This window comes from Akebia trifoliata, chromosome 5 (genome assembly GCF_017979445.1).
Source record: "Akebia trifoliata isolate Shusen 1 chromosome 5, ASM1797944v1, whole genome shotgun sequence".
Lineage (NCBI taxonomy): Eukaryota > Viridiplantae > Streptophyta > Magnoliopsida > Ranunculales > Lardizabalaceae > Akebia > Akebia trifoliata.
Window position 1 is genome coordinate 35,670,951 of NC_141379.1, and position 19,814 is coordinate 35,690,764.

Genomic DNA, 19,814 nt, shown 5'->3' on the forward strand with positions numbered 1-19,814 from the left:
ATATACATGAACTCAAGGGCCATGCAAAGCCTGACTGAAGTCCTCATTAGGACCACATTAACTGCCACTTTAACCCAAGAAACCTCAGTCCTAAAGAGGTTTAAGAAAAAATTCAAAAAAAAAAAAAATTGTCTGATCAAAGGTTTTTAAAATAGACAAGTACAATACCCCAGGTTTAAAATCCAAATCCAAGTGAAAAAAATATATCATTTTTTAATATTTATTTTTCTTAAAAAAATTGCAAGCAACCGATATTTAGAAACAATACACGGACGATCCCAATGGTAAGGAACTCATCCATATCTCATTGAGTTATTTCTGAATAAATGGAACCCAATCCATCTCATGTTTTTACTCCCCATTCTGTGCCAATACAGAACTATTTAGACCATCCAACTTTGCAAAGAGATCATCATTACTAAATGGCAAGAATGCACAAACAGCAAAATTGACCGTCGAGGAGCAATTGTTCTTTGGATTAGGAATTCACTGTTTGCCACATTGACACCCACTCCCCCTCAGGCAGACACTATATTGTTGTGCTCTAATTGTTTCCCAGGCAAAAAATGACCAAAGTGGTACACATGAGCACTATTAAGCAAAACAAAAGATTGCTCCTATGAGTATTCCAGTCTTATGTTACCACGTTACATAGCCAAGAGGGAATAGAAACCAAATAGAAGATGCTTCATTTTGATGTGTGCACACTTTGCCTAAATGCGAGCACCGTCCCCTGAACAAGTAAAATGCACTGTCCTGCTGCATTAGCTGTACCATTCTCCAGCAGGGAGGTCTGATCTATCCCACTAGTAATCTAGAAAAAAAACTTGTATCTTATATATCAGTCAGATCTGATGACCAAACCATCATGAACATAGATTTTTTATAGACTATGTAGTATTCTTATTATTGACCCATTGATACAGATGCACAACACAGGGCATATATGGCATCAAATGGATATTTAGCCAAGTTTTTACAGTATAGATATAGAAAAAGTGGGGGAATTAAAACTAAAAGCATAAGCATGTAACACAATAATCAACAAACAAGTTTACCTCATGTTGGTTGCAGCAGCTTGAAATCTAGATTGCCAATATTGTTTTTACCCGAGTTTTCATGTCCTGAACAATGAAAAGTAAATATTAGTTCTTCAAATGCAACCAAGTATGGAAAATCAACAGAACAGGAATTTATATAAACTTACCGCACATCGTACCATACAAAGTAGCAGCCACGCCAAAAAAGTACAAAATCCCAAATAAGTAGAGTATAGCAACTACCATCATGTAATGGAACTTAAAATTTGTTGGCACTGAAGGTTCACTGACAAATTCCTTCAAGGATTCTAAAAGTGAAATACTTTTCCCACGATAAAAAACCTGGGAAAAAAGTCTAACATTAGCAACTAGAGTAGGAGGACCTCCTCCAAGATCTGTAGCTACCTGAACAATCTCAATATTGTCTCGGATATTATTAGCTAGTAGATCTACACGCATCCTAAGTATTCTGTCATTATCAACCAACCAATCAACTTGTTTGCTCATCGACTCAATCATACTATATGTTGGAAGACAAAATGTTAATACTCCCAATAGGCCCAACCCTGTGAAGTAGAACAGTGTATTACAGTCTGAACTCTCAAAATATTGTACCATATGAACACCAAAGAAAATACACAGATTTCTTGAAAATCCCATAATGTCACTATTCGCATTCTTTTGAAGCTTCATCCCATGCTTCAGGTTTTCGTATTTCCTTTGCTTGAGAATTTTTATATGTTCAAATTCTAGCTGAGAAAGTCGTTGCACAGGCCTAGTTAAATTCTCCATAGTACCTGAAATAACAAAGCATAACTCTATTAACGTGCATATATAAGACTTTTTAACTCACAAACAGTCAGTTTAGGTTGCACCCTTTATAGTGCTATCGTGTCACAAGTACTTGCTTTCTGGGAACTCAAAGAAATCACTTCACAGATACAGATATAACCTTGTGGACTAGTGTCCATCCTATTTTCCACCAATCTACATTCTCTTCACGAAACCCTACTTTAACTCTATGGCAGTTTTCAAAATGTAATGAATGCCAATGGAATTATTGACATGGGGGTCCAATGGACCTATTTTCACATGGTCTAATATTCCCTAATGCTATACTGGCTTTTGGTTTGAATATCAACTTGATTTTGTAAATAGTGTGGAGGAGAGGAAGTATTAGAGTTTAAGTCTCCATTTCAATGTCCAACAGGGTGACTTAAACATGAGAGATACAGAGATAGTGGAGAAGCTACATAATCCTATTAATTTTTGTGAAGGATTTAAATCAATTAAACTAACGCTCCAAAGGTTGAATAGGGACCATTAGTTCATGTAAATTATCATATATAGAGGTGATTATAGAATGCAATAGAAAGAACCATCGAACAGAGCCGGGGGATGGGGGAAAGAAGAGAGATATTGAATAATCTTGCATCTCATGGTTGAGGAGGAAGGGAGATAGCCATGTTCTTTCATTCAAAAAATTGAGCAAAGAAGGACTCGATCAAAAGATTAAAACAGAAGTGATGTGGAATGAATAGATCAAAGGAGAGACCTAGATGGTAATATCATTACTGGTGATTTCCATGATATTTGTTTGCATCAAATAAAACAACATATTTGGAGAAGATTCAACAAGGTTTGCTGAAGAAAAAACTTAAGTTGCAAGCAGAATGTTCTGAGTAAAAGAAAAATTCAAATAAGTGATATTCCTAATCAGACGGACCATTAAAAAAATTCAGGGTCTAATGGGTCTCTAGCAACGTAAAAAGGGGCATAAACATGTATTTCAGTTTTTCAACACTGAAATGAATGAAGTGTAACCCCACAAACCTGATATGATGATTTTGATTACATATGCTGAGAGGTAATTTTTAAATATTTGAGTTCATGTTAGGTTTGCAATATGAAGGTGTCATCTAGGTGAGGTGGTGAAGTCTGTGTGGTAATACCACAGACCTCAGAAAGAAAAAAAAAAAAAAAGATTAGCTGTACATATTAAAATTTAAATAATGTAAACAATACGTAAATAACAGATAAAATAAAACATCTAAAGAAATGGATCACCAAAGCAAGTGTTTGACATCAAACACATTGAATCCTTATCAAATGTAATTTCATTGTTACACTTACACAGGCTGCGCATGTAAAATATCAAGTTGTTATTTTATGTTACTGAGTGGTGATCTTTAACCCAAACAACTAAATCAAGAAAATAATGTTAATTTCGAAGACGATTAACTATGAATATGGATAAAATCAGTCAGTAAGAAAATAATGTTAATCTCACCCTTTTACCCTTTATTTTCAGTTAATCAAAAGAGTATAAAAATGCAATCAACCAATTCATCATTTGTTTTTTTTTTTTTTTTTTTTTAAACAAAAAAGCAAAGAAGCTAATCAAACTACTTAGATTCACTAAACATTTGAAGGAAGCAAGAACAAGAATCACATAAAATAAACCCAACATTTTTCACGGAGAAATAACATTCGTTTAACATAAATGAGCTAAAGTAAGTCAAAATCCAGAAACTAAATGGATAAAATAACACACACACAGACCTCAAACCCTCTTCTTTTTTCTTGCTTCTTCTTGCAGTACCTATTTTGAAGGAAAGAGGAGTGGCACACAGTACTCCCGCTACTAGCATACTTTCGGTAGTAAAAATACCCCCAAATGCTTATTCAAGGCCCTATTAAATGGACTTTTAACGTGAGCCCTTAATACACACGTTAACAACAACAACGACAACAACCGAAAAAAAAATTAAAAAAAACTTTTTTATTATTGGTGATTTTGAAAATTGTGTTAAGTTGCTGTTAATCATCCAATCAATCGTGTTATTTTAAACGGATCAGATTACTGAGTTCAAGATTTTGGTGGACATTTTCTTTTTCTTTTTTTTTAGTTATTAAGGGTTTGTTAACATGTGCCCTAAGGTCACATCTTAAGATGGATTAAATACACCTTGGCAATAAGCGTTTGAGTGTGTTCGTGGTAGAGGATTTCTTTTAAGGGATTTTTTTCTATATAGAAAAAAATAGATTTTGAAGGCCTATATCTAATACATCTTAACGTGAGCCCTTAGGACAGATGGTAACATCACCATTTTTCATTTTTTCTAAGGATTTTGTTAACATGTGCCCTAAACGCACACGTTAAAGTGCAATAAATGCACCTTGAAAATTGGATTTTGTACCGAAATGCCCTCAGATTTCAGTTTGTTTTTAACAAGACCCGAATTTTTTTTTTTTTTTTTTTTTTTTTTTTTGAGACACAAGAAAAAAAGTCTACGACTCTGTGCACTTACCACATCAATCAGAAAGATGATGACTGCGGGTCTCCAAAACTTGGTTTGTAAATTGGGCGGAACTAAGCTTTCTTTGGTTCGGACCTGGATTGAGTTGGCCCGGTGTAAATTTCCTAAACCCAAGTCCCTGTCATAATGCGGGCTTTCGGGCCAGACCCTAAATATTTAAATTGAAGAAACAAGTAGGACCCACAAAATAGCATTAACCATCTACATACATTGCCACTACATCTTACGTCCCACAGAAGATTATAAAAAAATTAGCTCATGTCTATATTTAGAAGGTTTTGTTCTGAAATCTTGTTTCTCAAGGGCTTGATATGATGGGCTGAGTCCAACCCACGTTTTGATGGTGATGGTGGACCCACCAGTCCATAAGACCCACTCAGGTGATCTCCATAGGTGATTAACATAATCCATCCTCTTTGATTAAAATATTGTTCCATAAATAATTGGATCCAAAGAAGCCATATCTTTTATGTCCCTTCTCCCTCTCTTTTCTGTGCAAAATAATGGGAGGGGACATTTGAGTATTATAAAGCTAAACAAAAGATAGCTCCCATGAAGCCTAAGAATATTGCAGTCTTATGCTACCACAATACATAGCCAGGAAGGAATAGAAACCAAAAGGGAGGATGCTTCATTTTGATGTGTGCTCACTTTGACTAAATGCGAAAATCGCCACTGCACTGTCCAGCAGATTCATCTGTAAATTCTCCAATGGGGAGGTCTGAACTCCAAACTATCCCAAAAGTAATCTAGAAAAAATATTGAATATTAGAAATCAGTCAGATTTGATGACCTAATCATCAGGTACATAGATTTTTCTAGACTATGTAGTATTCTAATTATTGAAGAATATACTCAACACCCATTGCGGCAGATGCACAACACAAGGCATGTATGGCATCAAATGGATATTTAGCCAAGTTTTTGCAGTATAGATATTGAAAAAGTTGGGGAATAAACACACAATGCATGAGCATATAACAAAATAATCAACAAACAATTTTACCTCATGTTGGTTGCAGCAGCTTGAAATCTAGATTGCCAATATTATTTTTACCTGAGTTTTCATGTCCTGAACAATGAAGAGTAAATGTTAGGTATTCAAATGCAATCAAGGACGGAAAACCAAAGGAGATTTTTATACAAACTTACCACACATAGGACCATACGAAATTGCAGCCATGCCAAGTGAGAATGAAATTCCAAGTAAGAAAAGTATAGCAACTAACATCATGTAACAGATCTTAAAATTGGTTGGTGCTGAGGGTTCAATAACCAATTTCTTCAAGGATGCTAAAAGTGAAATACTTTTCCCATGATCTAAAACCCGGGGAAAAAGTCTAACATGAGCAACTAGGGTAGAAAGATCTGTTCCTACCTGAACAATCTCAATATTGTCCCGGATATTACTAGCTAACAGATCTACATGCATCCTAAGTATCTTGTCATTATTAACCAACCAATCAACCTGTTTACTCATCGATTCAATCATAATACATATTGGAACACAAAATGTTAATACCCCCAATAGTCCCAACGCAGTGAAGTAAAACAGTGCATTACAGCCTGAATTCCTCAAATAGTGTACCATAAGAAAACCAAAGAAAAGACACATATTTCTTAATAATCCAATAATGGCTCCATTCGCACTCTTTTGAAGCTCCTTCCCATGCTCCAGATTTTTGGATTTCATGTGCTTGAGAAATTTTATATGTTCAAATTCTTCCTGAGAAAGTCGTTGCACAGGCCTGGTTAAATTTTCCATAGTACCTGAAATAACAAAGTATAACTCTATAAATATGCAGGTATAAAAATTTTATACTCACAAGTCATTACTAGAAACGGCCAGTTTATGTAGCACCCCATGTAGTGCTATTGTGCCTGATTCTTCATTCAGCCGTCACAAGTAATTGCTTTCTGGGAACTCAAAGAAATCAGTTCACAAATACATATATCACCTTGTGGACTAGTGTCCATTCTCTTCACACCTCCCCCGTCAAACTTTATCTCCTCTTTAATGTATAGAATGCCAACAACATTATTGACACGGGGTCCAATGTGTTAGAAAACTGCATGCAACCGTATTATGATACATGAGATACATTGAATCATTATCAATATATCTCATCACAAAAGGAAGGTGGTGATAGAGAATATTATATAATTAGGATATTCTACACTAGGAAGTACAAATAAAGTAGAATATTTGTATTAGGCTAGTTTCCATATCTTGGTTGAGGTAATCTCTATAAATGTCCTATTAGGATTCATGTAATGTTCATCCAAGAATTCTCAATAAATCATTTCTTCTACACAATGGACCTATTTTCACATTGTCTAATATGCGAAAAAGCATGGCTCGAATGAAAGGAAACCTTGATTAGATATTAGGTAACATTGAATGGACCCTTCCATTCCCTAATGCTAGTTTTGAAATATTTTAGCTTTTGGTTCAAATATCACCTTGATTTTGTAAATAGTGCGGAGGAAAGATTAGAATTTAAGATACCATTTCAATGTTCAACAGGATGGCTTAAAGATGAGAGATTCAAAGATAGTCGGGAAGGAGTGGATTGTTACATATTAAACTACCACTACCATGGTTGAATAGGGACCATTAGTTCATGTCCACTATCATTAATAGAGGTGATTATAGAATCATTTGAAGTACAACAGAAAGAACCATCAAACAGGGCCATGGGGGATAAGAGAGATCGTCAAAAATCTTGCATCTAATGGCTAAGGATGAAGGAAGATAGCCATGTTCTTTCATTCAAAAAACTGAGGAAAGAAGGACTCAATCGAATGGTAGAAATAGAAGTGATGTGGAATGGATAGATAAAAGGAGAGACCCAGATGGTAATATCTTTACCAGCAATATCCATGATTTGTTTAAATCAAATAAAACAACATATCTGGAGAAGATTCAATTAGGTTTCCTGAACCATCACTGAAGAAAATAAAAATTAAGTGTCTAGCAGAATGTCTATGAGTTAAAAAAAAAAAAAATTCAAATAAGTAATAATTCCCAATCAGATCATTTTTTTTTTTTTTTGAAAAGTATAATATATTGAAGAGAGGGAAAAGTACAAGGAGGCCGAGGAGGCCTCACAAATAATAACGAGAATAAGAAAAAAGCAAAATAACAGCATTAGTGATTACATAACGAGTTCCATCGGAAAACAAAGTCATCGAAGGTAGTCCCAACGAACTCAGTGTGCTGCTTTGACCAAAGGTATAGAAAGCCCAAGATCTCCAAGAAACAAGCATGAAAACTACTAATCTTGCTATTGAACACCCTGTTATTTCTCTCGTTCCATATCCCCCACGCAATAGCCGAAGGAAGCATAGTCCACAGTATCCGTTTTCTGGTATGGAAGACATTACTGGTCCACCCTTCTAATAACGATGAAAACTTGCAAGGAAAGACCCAATTGATGCAAAACAACCCAAGGAAAGTAGACCACATATTATAAGAGAATGAACAGTAAATTAAAATATGATCCACGGATTCCCCATCCCTTAAACAAAGAGGACAACAATTAGGAGTAATCCAACCACGGGCAATTAAATTATCCAACGTTAGAATCCTACCCAGGGAAGCCAACCAAATGAAAAAGGAGATTTTAGACGGAACTGACCTGGTCCAAATAATGGATCCCGACATGGGTCGCTCAACAGAAGGATCGAGCGACTTGTAGAAAGACCTGACAGAGAATCTCGAGTCCTTAGCCCTTGTCCATTCCCATGTATCCTGTTCGCTTTCGTTAAGCTGAAACGTATGCAGGAGATCAAGGAAAGATATCGCCTCAGTTAGCTCCCAATCATTAAAATTTCTCCTGAATCCTAGATCCCAAGTAGCACTAGAGACGTTGCTAACCAAACATTGCTGAATACAGCAATTCTTCTTTAGAGAACAAGCAAACAATGACGGGAATTTAATAGCCAGAGTCGAAGTACCACACCAATTGTCTTCCCAAAATCTAATTTTGTCCCCCAAACCTGCTCTAAACCTAATCCCTCTCTCGAAATCCTCGCTCACTTTAAGAACCCCTCTCCAGATACTACACCCATACGAATCTCTAGCCTCACCGCTATACCACCCCAATCAGATCATTAAAAAAACCAAGGGTCTAATGGGCCACTAGCTACGTAAAATGAGTCATAAAAATGCATTTAAGTTTTCAACACTGAAATGAAGTGTTGGGTATACTAATCCTCACAAACCTGATATGCTGAAATGTGGATATAATTTTGATTACATATTCTGAGAGGTAATTTTTAAATGTTGGACTTCATGTTAGGTCGTGGGATTTAATAAGAATGGACATCTCATGTTGGTTTTTTCTATTTTACTGAGTAGTGGTCTTTAACCCAAAGTCCCAAACACCTAAATAAAGAGGATGAACTATGAATAATGAACTTTTCCTCTTCTCAATCTCACCCTTTAACCCTTTATTTTTATTTAATCAAAAGAATAATAAATGCAATATCATTTGCTTATAAACAAATAAATAAAAACACCCAAAGCAGCTAATCACAGTAGTCAGATTCACTAAACATTTGAGGGAAGAAAGAACAAAGAATCACAGAAAACAAACCAAACATTTTCCACGGAGAAATCACATTCCTTTAGCATAAATGAGCTTCAGTAAGTCAAAAAAACAGAAACTAAATTGATAAAATATACCCCACACTCCACACACAGACCTCTAGCCCTCCTTTTATTGTTTCTTCTTCTTCTTCTGATACGGAGAGAAAGTGAAGCAGCAGGACTTATTTTTGAAAGGAAGGAGACTCCAAAACTGCTCTTGAACAAGAAGCACAAAAGGAGGAGGACGACACAGTGACAGTACTCCCGCTACTAGCATGCTTTCGGTACTAGGACTTCATGATTTTAGAGGATATGTTGCTAAAGCTGATCATCAGACAGATCATGATATCAAGACGTGTAAATTGGGCCGAGCTAGGCTTTCTTTGGGTTGGACCTCGATTGAGTTGGCCCGAAGTAAATTTCTTAAATCCAAGTCTCTGTCGTAATGAGGGCTCTTGGGCCAGGACTAATATATTTAACTTAAGAAAAGAAAACCACAAAATACCATTAACCATCTGCAGTCTTCCAAGTTACACAAAAGGAAAATTTAAAAAAAAAAAAAAAAATGTTCCGATAAGTTTTTTCCATTATACAAATGTTCAAATAGCTCATGTCAAGATTTAGAAGGGTTAACTTGTTCATATTAAGATTTCCGAAATCTAGTTTCTCAAGGGCTTGATATGATTGGCTGGAGTTCACCCCATGATTTGATGGTGATGGTGATGGTGATGGTGGACCCACCAGTCCATAAGGCCCACTCAGGAGATCTCCATTCCGTAATTCATCCTATTTGAATAAAACGTAATGTATTTTACATTATTCCAATGAATAATTGGTTTTGTCCATGAATTATTACTAAAATTTCATTGAGGTGCTCTTTCGAAGCCGAAGATACATGCTTCCCCCAATTTGTAACAACAGGCGCTTCAGTTGGATCAATGATCATTAGAGAAAGAAGAAGGCAATTCACATGCAACATAAGAGATAAACTAGCTGGTTTATTTTAAAGTTCAAACATGATCATGAAATTATTTTCATTAACAAAATATTACCGTTATCATGCACTAGCGTATTTCATCAAGTGTGGGTATGGGTTTTGGTTGGGTAAGGCTTACTTCAGTCTCAAACTGGGCCGGACCATGGGCTCATTGTTATCTATTTATTAACATCCTAACAAAAACACATACTCATCAATTAATATTTCCTCATCAACAGCTCAAACAGAACCATATAAAAAGGAAAACTTAAGATATAAAATGGCCATAACTAAACTTGATGGGCTGTCACGGAATTAGCTAGGTTGACTCTTGACCTTTGCCATCGCTAGACTGGTTTCATATCCTTTACATGGTGATTTTATGATCCATTAATTTCAACTTAATTAATTAAGAGTGGCCCAATCCCTTTTCACCACTTCAAACAAAAATTAAAAAAATGAATTACTTCTATTTACTTGAATCCTACCTTCATCTTTCACTGTTATAAAGTATATGTTGAAGCAAACATATTTGAACTATGATTCAACTTCATCGATTAATCTATTCAAGGGAAACAAACAGAGTGTCACAGTACGATCGGAACCCCAAAAGGAAAAAAGAAGATCCACAGGTACATAATCTTCTTCACGATGTGATCAAAGAATAATATTACAAGAAGGAACACTTCAATTTTAATCTCAAACCCAAGCCCCTAAATCTTTTTATAGCCGTCTTCGTCACTCTTGAAACCAAGAAAGAATATATCCTATAAATAAATAAATAAAAACATCCCTACATGTAGTTTTAGGTTAACAAAAGAGAAATTTATCCTGATGTTGGATTAAAACCTAATCAAACGGCTGATAATAAAAAAAAAAAGATACATAAACAACAATTCACATAAATAAAGTAATCGTTATCATCAAATTCTTATATCCCAAATACTTGGGGTTTGTCAAACAAATGAATCATGTCCCTCCATTTAATTATGTTAAGAGTCACATATTCTATGATTGAAAGTATGTTCATATTTGCATTTACTATCTCAATTTACATCCTTTTGAATCCCTTCTTGTTATTGGAGAATCTTTTGCTTCTATTGGAGTTAGGCTTCGCTTGAGCATGTCCAAACCAACTCAATTGATTTTTTCTTAGTTGATTTTTTTTTTTTTTCTTTCTTGATTGTATTCATTTAGTCTTTTTCAGTCATACACTTAACATCCTCATCTTACATAAATAAGTAATATGGCACATTATTACAAGCTTGGGCAAATTTGGAAAAATCACAAACTAATTTAAAAAAAGTGAGCTACTTTTCTCTCAAGGTGAATCAAGAGTTGTTTGAATTGTGAACCACAGGTTTGACCATATATAAATTATGAATCCGTGGACAATGGCATCATCAATCAAGACTAAATCAAGGGCATTTTGTGGAATTTAAAAATTATGTAGGGTGGTTGAGATGTGGAGAGAATGTAATTATGGATATGTGGTTATTTTCCGACGTTTTAACTGAATAAATATCAAATTAACCCAAGCGATGAATTTGGTGTAGGAAGGTGTCCTTCACTTTTCCTTTCAACTTTATTTATTTGATTAGACTCATTCAATTAAAATCTATTAAGCAACCTCCAAAGACAGCAAAGTGGGTTAAAATCATTGATTAAGAAGACTAAAGAGGCCAATTGAAATCTCAAAGTATAAAAATAAATGGTTTATTAGGACCTAAGGCCTCTCCCAAGTTGGAGTCTATGATGTAATATTTGATGAAAGGTGGGGATAATTTCCCACTTGTAGCAAAAAGGAGGTTGTAATTATTCAAGTTTGGGGAGACAAAAGCAGAATTTCAACCAGACAAAGCTTTGATAATTGATGGGTTAAAGGGCTTTAAACCTTCACATAATGTTGTGTTCCTTCTCATTAAAGCCAATTGCCTTCTCTCCTCAACTTTTACATGGAACCAAAAGCTAAATCCCTTTATTTTTCCGAAGTAGCTGCCTACTAATCTACTCTAATTATAACCCAACCCATTAGAGTAACTAACAATGACGACGCTATAGGGGTACTTTAGACATGATTATTTTAAGAAAAGCTGTTAAGATCGATCCATGTGCTAATGTTCCCAATAATGTTAATGGGATTTTTTTTTTTTTTTTTAAAGGGTCACCTCCACTTTTCTAGACACCCCCCCTTCAACCCTAAGAAGAGCTTTCAAGGTTCAGGAGAGTAAACGTGATGTGTTTACATATAGAAAGACATGGTGTCCCATTGATTTGGAGGTTAATATTAGCTTCTTATTACGCCCTTGAGGATGAACATTGAACGGTTCTAATAAGGAGTTAAACATGATATCTGATCCTTTTATCTTGAATTAAAGTTGCTATGATCTTTCTTGTCAATTACTTGGCGTCTTTAGGATCATAAGTTTCATTAGAAGCTTAGGAAAAAAGATAGTTAAGGATAATGAGATGAGAGGTAGCCCTACTTGTTTAAGGACATATCGATGATTCCAAATAATCATCTGGAATTCATATATATATTAAAAGTGGATTGATGTTATAATTACATAATCTCATTTTTTTTTTTAAAATATATATATCAATAACAAATATTTAGAAATTTAAATTTACAAGCAACAGAGTTTTGTAAAAATATTCAAAAGTAGTTCATTGATGATGTGAGTAAGATTGAGGAGGAAAATTATGATGGGCCAAGGTGAATGAGAATTGTATACAAATTTATTTTTTCTTCTTATTAATGATCAAGCGATATTCTGGTAGACATAAAAGGCATGCAGTCTTATCGTCCTGTGTAAGCACGTGGACTAATCTCGGTGGGAGAATTCTCAAGTGGGACCCTCTTCAATGTACCCAATTATGAAAGGACAGCAGTAATTGGATCGTACGTGAGTCGTAGATGGAATGAAGATGTGACGAGAGATCTACGACTACGCTGCGTACTGTTGGGTATCTATCTGACGTAAAAGAAAGTAATTGTCTCAGCAAAAATTTGTGGCGTGCAGTCAAGGAAGGAATGCTAAGTTGTCATGGACTCATGGTTAACTGTGTTCATCGTAATTCCAACGTCACCCCAGGCCAGGGCCGGAGCCAGGATTTTCTTGTAGCGGGGGTAAATTATTGTTAATTGTATAATTGAATAACTTGAAGATGAATGTTTTTTAGTTAAAAATTAAAGAAAATGATACTTAGGTAATTTCCAATTAGTATATGAGAAGGCCTGTTAAGAGACAATGTCATCGACCAAAAAATTGAAGGAGAGGGGGGGAATTAGAGGGAAGTGAGGGTGAGGAGGCAAATGAGGAGAGAGGTGAGGGAGAGGAGACAAATGGCGTATGTAATTAGTTGAAAATATAGGGGTGTCTCAAAGTTTTATGAGGGCAATTGCCCCCACCAACTCTGCCCCTAATCCCAGCATTAGTGCTCTAAATATCATGCGCTACTCTACTCAAGGTGTTGATAGAAATTAACACAACCACATATAAGCCTTATTAAATTTTTTCCCTAAGTCATAACTTCAAATCTCTATATGCATATCCATAAAAAAAAGTGACTATTTAACTATTGTACATATGCAAAGGTGGGATGATATGTGCAATCTGCTAAAATAAAAATAAATAATTTCATCTAAGTCTTAAAGTATTTTTATTGCTTGCATTTACTTTACAAACTTGTAAAGGATTTTTTTTTTCTTTTTTTTTTTAAGATCAGTGAGTTTGTATATAATAAGCAACTAACTAAATATTTAGCTCTCATCTTTTTTGTTAGACAACACTTAGTGGCTCAAGTACCAAGCACATGCTTATCTATAGGTTTGTCTTGGCACTCGTCTTCATTTTTTTACTCAATTTTTTAAAGGGATTTCACCAATTTTCAAAAGAAAACATAATTGTTTTTTATTCAATCATATTAATCTTAAAAGTAATCCAAACCTAGCCAATACAAAAGTACATACACATATATAAATAATAAAACACAATTGTAGATCCCACGCCAACTATGATTATGGGTATAAACGTTCCCTCCAAATATAATTCTACACCTTCAACTTTATTATCTTTCTCCCCCCCCTCCTCTTTTTTTTTTAATAATATCCCTATCTTTACTATTTTTCCTATTTTATCTCTTTAACTCCAACGGCATGGACAAACTCTAGTATACATATAAGGTACATGCTTGCCCCTTGACATTCCCAAGTTGGACGGATTCCTTAGATCTAGGATACATACATGATACTCTGAACATTGACATAGATTCACTTCCACCACTTCTAAATTGACAAGGCTTATTTTGAAAATGTTTGCATCATGTACCCATCCTACAAACATTTCAAAATTTGTAATATTTGGATAAGTTTTATAAGTTGTCAATGCAAATTTTGGTGGTTGTACCAATAAATTTTTTCAAATGGCATATTTGTTCAAGGAAGAGGAAGAGTGAATTAGAGGATAACATAAGGTTCAATTTGAATCACATTTTCATCACTTGTTTGTCTAGGGCTTCCTCTTAAAGATTGACAAAAATGTATGTAAATCAATCAATAGTGAAAGGAAGTAGATATCTTTGAGTCATTTTCCAAGGTGATGATAATCTAAGATGTGTCCAAGACTTAATCTTTGTTGATCTCTCCTCGAAGCACCACATATGAGTCTTCATCATCCTTAGAAATTGTATGAAAACCTAAATCGTACTTGGTCTCAGTTGGTAAATTTCCCTAAGAACACTCTAGGCTCCATCATCATCTAATTTTTTATGATTAGACTTGAGAGAGAGAGGACATGTGTTCTATGTGTGTTGGAGTGAAATATAACCAATGTGCCCTAACAAAATATTGGTGTGGCAATGGAACTTCTTTATAGATTAACCCATAGTGACAGTTAGGGTTAGGAAAACTGCAGCAGGGGAAAAATCGAAAAAAAATTGGGAATAAAATAAAAATATGTTGATACTTTATAAAATATTAAACAAAATTACAAAATTTCTTATTAAAATATAGTATAAAAATACATTTTTCAAAGTTTTGTGAGTAAGTCGGGATCAAATTGCTGATGAAAGAAGCGTGAATTCTAAAAAATCGGATAATTTTGTCACTATGGATATACCTCTTCCTCTCTAGGTTATAGTGAATATTTTAGGAAAGTACCATAAAAAAAATCCTTAATTTTTCCCCAAAATACCAATGTCATTGACCACTTCAATCTTTAAAGTAAGAAGTTGCACTTAATTGATAAATTATTTTATTTTTCTTCAAAAATGAATCATCTTTGATACTTAGTTTGATTTATTCGGCAACATCAAAATGCGTTTTAAAACCATGGTTAGGGTTCTAGAATCTTTTGATTCTTACCATTCATTCAACAACTTTTATTTACTTGGTGTCATAACTTATAAGAAGATAGTCTAAAATTTTACAACATAGTAAATGGGTGAGGGATTTAATATCAACTTTTTTTCTATTTGCAAATATCGTCATTACTGCTATACATAAATTGCTTATTTACCAGCCTGGTATAAAATTTTAAAATAGCTGCCGACAATTACTGTTTGTGAATCTTCATTATTAACTTTTCTCACGCTTCGAATGACCTAACCATAATAACAAACCCTAGCTTATCATACTTCCATCGATTTTCTAATGTGGGTCTCACATGAAATCGAATGTTTTTCACTTTTTTCAGAGAGAATCCACACTCCATCAGGGAGAGAAAAAAGAGACCTCATTTTAGACTGGACCTACTCATAGGTTTATCTCAAAACTAATACATTATTATTATTACCACGAGAGCATATATATATAATTAATTTTTCCGTACGAATCAACATGTGAGATGTCATATCTGTCTCTCTATATATCAAAGGGCCCAATACTATGACATAATAAAGGAAAGAAAAGCAAAACCCAAATCTATGAATGTGAATGTCTACAATTCTAAGATTGATCTAAAATGAAGGCTAAAATGCTTTGGCTGTGGGGTATACGATAATCCTTCATCTAGACTGGATGCATAGCACCAAAATGTGATCTAATTCAGATTTTTAAAGGCAGCAATTGGTTGTCTCAAAGATAATTTAAGTGTATATCCATCCCATGAGCGATCTCTACTATTCTATCTATTACTCCACATTTATTAATTATATGATTGGAATTGAGTCTTATAATTAAGAAAAAAAAAATCTCAAACTGAACAAAGCATCTATGGTTCTCAAACACTTTCATGTCAATGAGTGCGATATGAAATTCCTACTTGAAGTTACTTCAGCATTATTATAATATTTATTATTATACACCATACATCTAAAATACCCCAAAGATATATCGAATTTAGGCTGGTATTATTTACATTAATAGAAATTATGTGATGATTAAGAGACATAAAATGATGGTGATTTTGATGACTGACAACGACTTTCTTGGTGATCAATCACCAACTGGAAATGATCACTAGTTAAAATGATTGATCAGGACTAAATAAAATTCAAGAAAGACTTATAGCTAGATCCAATTAGTCTTTGAGAAGACTCAATCCTCACACCCAGACCCAGCTCACCTACTTAATTATCGAAACCACATCTTTTAATTATTATGACATGGAAGCCCATACATAATTAAGATTTAGATTAGATATAGTTAACTGTAAATTCATCCTCTTCTTCTTGCTATATGTGATATGTAGTGCTTTTAAATGTCGGTGCTTCCATCAAGCTTACACCTAATTAAGAGTACTCTCAGACAAAGTCATAATTAATTTGAACTAAATACATTATTATGCCATGAACTGATGGATGGAGAGGCCATGACCTTCCTTTGGGACTGGAGCACTATTCAATTCCTAAAGTGCAGTAATTAAAGATGATTTCAGTACCGAACTCCTCTATATGAAAAGATTGCGATTATATATGAATTGAGCTATAGACAACCATGGGTCATGGTTGGATAATTAAGGTCAGAGATGCTTCATAATACATACGACTATGAAACAAAAAGGAGAGAAAAATAAAATATGAAGATGACCTTTTCTAGCCAGCTATACAATGCTCATACTATGTTATATACATGGAGCCCGTTAACTATTAATAACAAGGATAGGATGCTTAATTATTTTTTTAGTAAATAAATGGTTCCAATCTGTCTCTCTCTCTCAATTGTTGTTAAGTGTAGAATATTGGATATAAATTTGAATTAGTCAAATGTGAAACCATTTGTATAGTAACTAATTAACATAGTGGTAGAAATAAAATCAACGTTACACTTGGACTTCAAATAATTTAACTTGAACCATGTTTAGAGGTCTCATGTTATTGGTTGAAAGAGAATCAAAGTTGATTTATCATAAAACTCCTCTTTTTAATAGAAATCAGAAAATAATATTAGCTAGCTTCTTTCTTGTGGAACTATAAAGTCACCCTTGACTTTATATTAAAATAGAAAAGTCTCTCTAATATTGTTTATATTGAAAGGGTCCTTTGCAGCTTTTTATTATTATTATTATTATAAAAATACCCTGATACTTGTGACTAATTATCTTATAATATATTAGATGTACCATGGTAACTATCTCTTTAAGTAGTTAAAATTTTACAATATCATCAACAATTGGGTCGTTATACCACCCATAACTAACAAAAGATGAGGAGGCACTTAATTACTTTTATGGCGTATCTCCCTCACATTTTTACTATCCCAAAAGTATTATAATTAATTTAAAAGATAAAATTCAAAAAGATCCAAATCTACTGTAACAATAAGATGCCATTCTCTAGTTTGACCAAGTCTCCCAAGTAGGACCGTTGAGCGGTGGGCCTTGTTGCACTCTATTTTATGGTACAAACTACAAATTACGAAAGCAGTTGTCCTTCAGCTGGAAAAGGCGTCTGTGTGAGACCTTCGCCCCTTCCTTCTCTGTCGGTGGAGAAATGCAACATAATATCATGACTTTCTTGAGGGCCCACTGTAAATGACTTTGATCCCTATTCGTTTCTCATTATCTTTTATTTTTCTCAAAAGGTTACATATTCCTATTATCATGACTTTATTTCATCTATTATTATTCTATAATGACTTCGAAGTTGTTGATAATTTATTTTATGGTGTCGTGCCATTGGTTCATCAGCTTAGCACATAATTTTCAAAACAACAAATCTCTATTTTACCTATTATGTGTGTTTTGTAGGGTATTGCATGTAATCAGGGAGTTTGGGTAAGATATGATGTTCTTAAAGGCTAGTTCTATGACTCTACTAGTTGGAGATTGTGACATCAGGAGTAGATCTTCTGTAGCCCGATTTTTTTGTAACTATTATCAATGGGTGAGGGTGTGCCACATCATTAACACGGTAGCATCCAATCGTTTAAATTTTAACTGTTGACTAACTGTCCATTTTAAAACACTTGATTAGGTTAAAAAAAGTTTTTATTTTCTTTTTTCTTTCAAATCTGATCTAAATTATGAATAAAGGAGGAATGAGTTGGCATTTTTATTCAACATAATGATCTAAATTAGAACAAGAGCTACAGGAAAATTGGGCTATAAAGGATCCATTCCATGTGAGATCTATGTAATGGCAAAATTGATGATTCTAGTCAATAATAAAGTATGAGAGAGTGGATCTAATTAATTACAAACATAATATCAGTAGAATTTAATGATTAAAACATCTTTATTATTATAATGAGAAAAGGCGGAATAGAAGTGGTTTGACCTCAAAATTTGAATTTCAAAATGGCCTTACCTTAACATTTAAACTTTAATAAAATCAGGGTCATTTTAGTTAAGAACCAAGAAAATTACAATACCACATCCTTAAAATCATGTTGGATTAATTTTCAAAAATATACTTTTTATTATGTAATCATTTATTTAATATTCAAATTACAAATAAGCCCTTTATGTATAACACTTGAAAGATGCGCCTTACTACGATACTTATGAATTTGGTGTTTCTATGTTTCATCATTACCTATTTGTCATTTGGTTATTGTTTCGGGGGTATATTAGTCATATGATGATCTATTTATTTCAAATAAATATAAATTCATTATGTTTATCTAAAAGACTAAACTATTCATTCTAAATTTATTTTTATTTTATAATTCAGATTCTCTTTTCTCTAATATTTATATACACAGAAAAGAAAAGAGAGGATTTCATAATTCAAGACGGGGACAGCAAGACAGCTCTTGTTTCGGAATAATTTAATCAAATGAATACATCCTTTATTTTTATTTTTGGCTTGAATATTATAATTAATAAAACTAATTATTTTTTTCTAAGACAAGCTGGAAACAGCAAGGATTACAAAGAGTTGACGGATGAAACATGAGAATTTCAAGGGGTCTAGGAAGATAACAAATCAATCAAAAGAAAACATGATCAGGATCTCTTATAATATTCTATATATTTGTTATACTCGTTTTCAGTTGTTTATATTATAATTTGATCTCAGAGTAACAGATGATCATTTGATTCCAGAGAATCATTTTAACTCTTTATATAAACATACACTTCCTAATCATTGAGCTAAATAAAATTAATTCCAAAGATACGGTTCTATGGATTTCCGATTTTTTTTTTTTTTCTCAAGTCATGATTTCCAATGATATACATTAATGATTATAATACAACGATGGCCAATTGCTTGAATTCATTTCATTTTCAAAGAAATAAAAACTTAAAATTTTGTATTTTTAAGATAAATTTTATTGAAGAAAGAAAAAAAAAGATATGGTATTTCAAAGATATGGTTCATTTGCCAGTCTTGGCACACTATAGAATAAGGTAATCATGAATTGATGGCAATTGGTAAGTCATAAAAGAAGAAAAATATGAATATATAATTTATGTTTCTGTTATTGTAATTTGCGCGAG

General features: G+C 33.6%; 1 protein-coding gene across 4 annotated transcripts; it reads right to left on the reverse strand.

Annotated features, from left to right (window-relative positions):
• Positions 1-438: 438 nt before the first annotated feature.
• On the reverse strand, positions 439-9,258 carry LOC147402637 (uncharacterized). Of its 4 annotated transcripts, none has more exons than XR_015178943.1 (8): positions 9,071-9,258; positions 6,319-6,429; positions 5,513-6,130; positions 5,367-5,432; positions 3,603-5,109; positions 1,208-1,837; positions 1,059-1,124; positions 439-814 (listed from the first exon to the last, which is right to left on the reverse strand). XR_015178943.1 is itself a non-coding variant. In XM_086444364.1 (8 exons), the coding sequence occupies exons 5-7, from the start codon at positions 5,055-5,057 to the stop codon at positions 1,060-1,062; spliced, it is 741 nt and encodes a 246-aa protein (XP_086300490.1). In that variant the 5' UTR covers positions 5,058-5,109; positions 5,367-5,432; positions 5,513-6,130; positions 6,319-6,429; positions 9,071-9,258; the 3' UTR covers positions 439-814; position 1,059. The 4 variants fall into 4 exon arrangements, 2 of the variants coding, with proteins under 2 accessions (XP_086300490.1, XP_086300489.1); XR_015178944.1 differs by lacking the exon at positions 9,071-9,258 and adding an exon at positions 8,002-9,018; XM_086444364.1 differs by having other exon boundaries at positions 5,012-5,109.
• Between the last annotated feature and the right edge of the window lie 10,556 nt (positions 9,259-19,814).

Bases quoted from the DNA above. Each gene is read 5' to 3' on its own strand.
- LOC147402637 (XM_086444363.1), bottom strand. From the start codon at position 3,691: ATGCTAGTAGCGGGAGTACTGTGTGCCACTCCTCTTTCCTTCAAAATA. The intron at 1,838-3,642 runs GTACTGCAAGAA...TTGTTATTTCAG, and splicing joins TCCTCTTTCCTTCAAAATAG to GTACTATGGAGAATTTAACT. The intron at 1,125-1,207 runs GTAAGTTTATAT...TTCATTGTTCAG, and splicing joins TTTGTATGGTACGATGTGCG to GACATGAAAACTCGGGTAAA.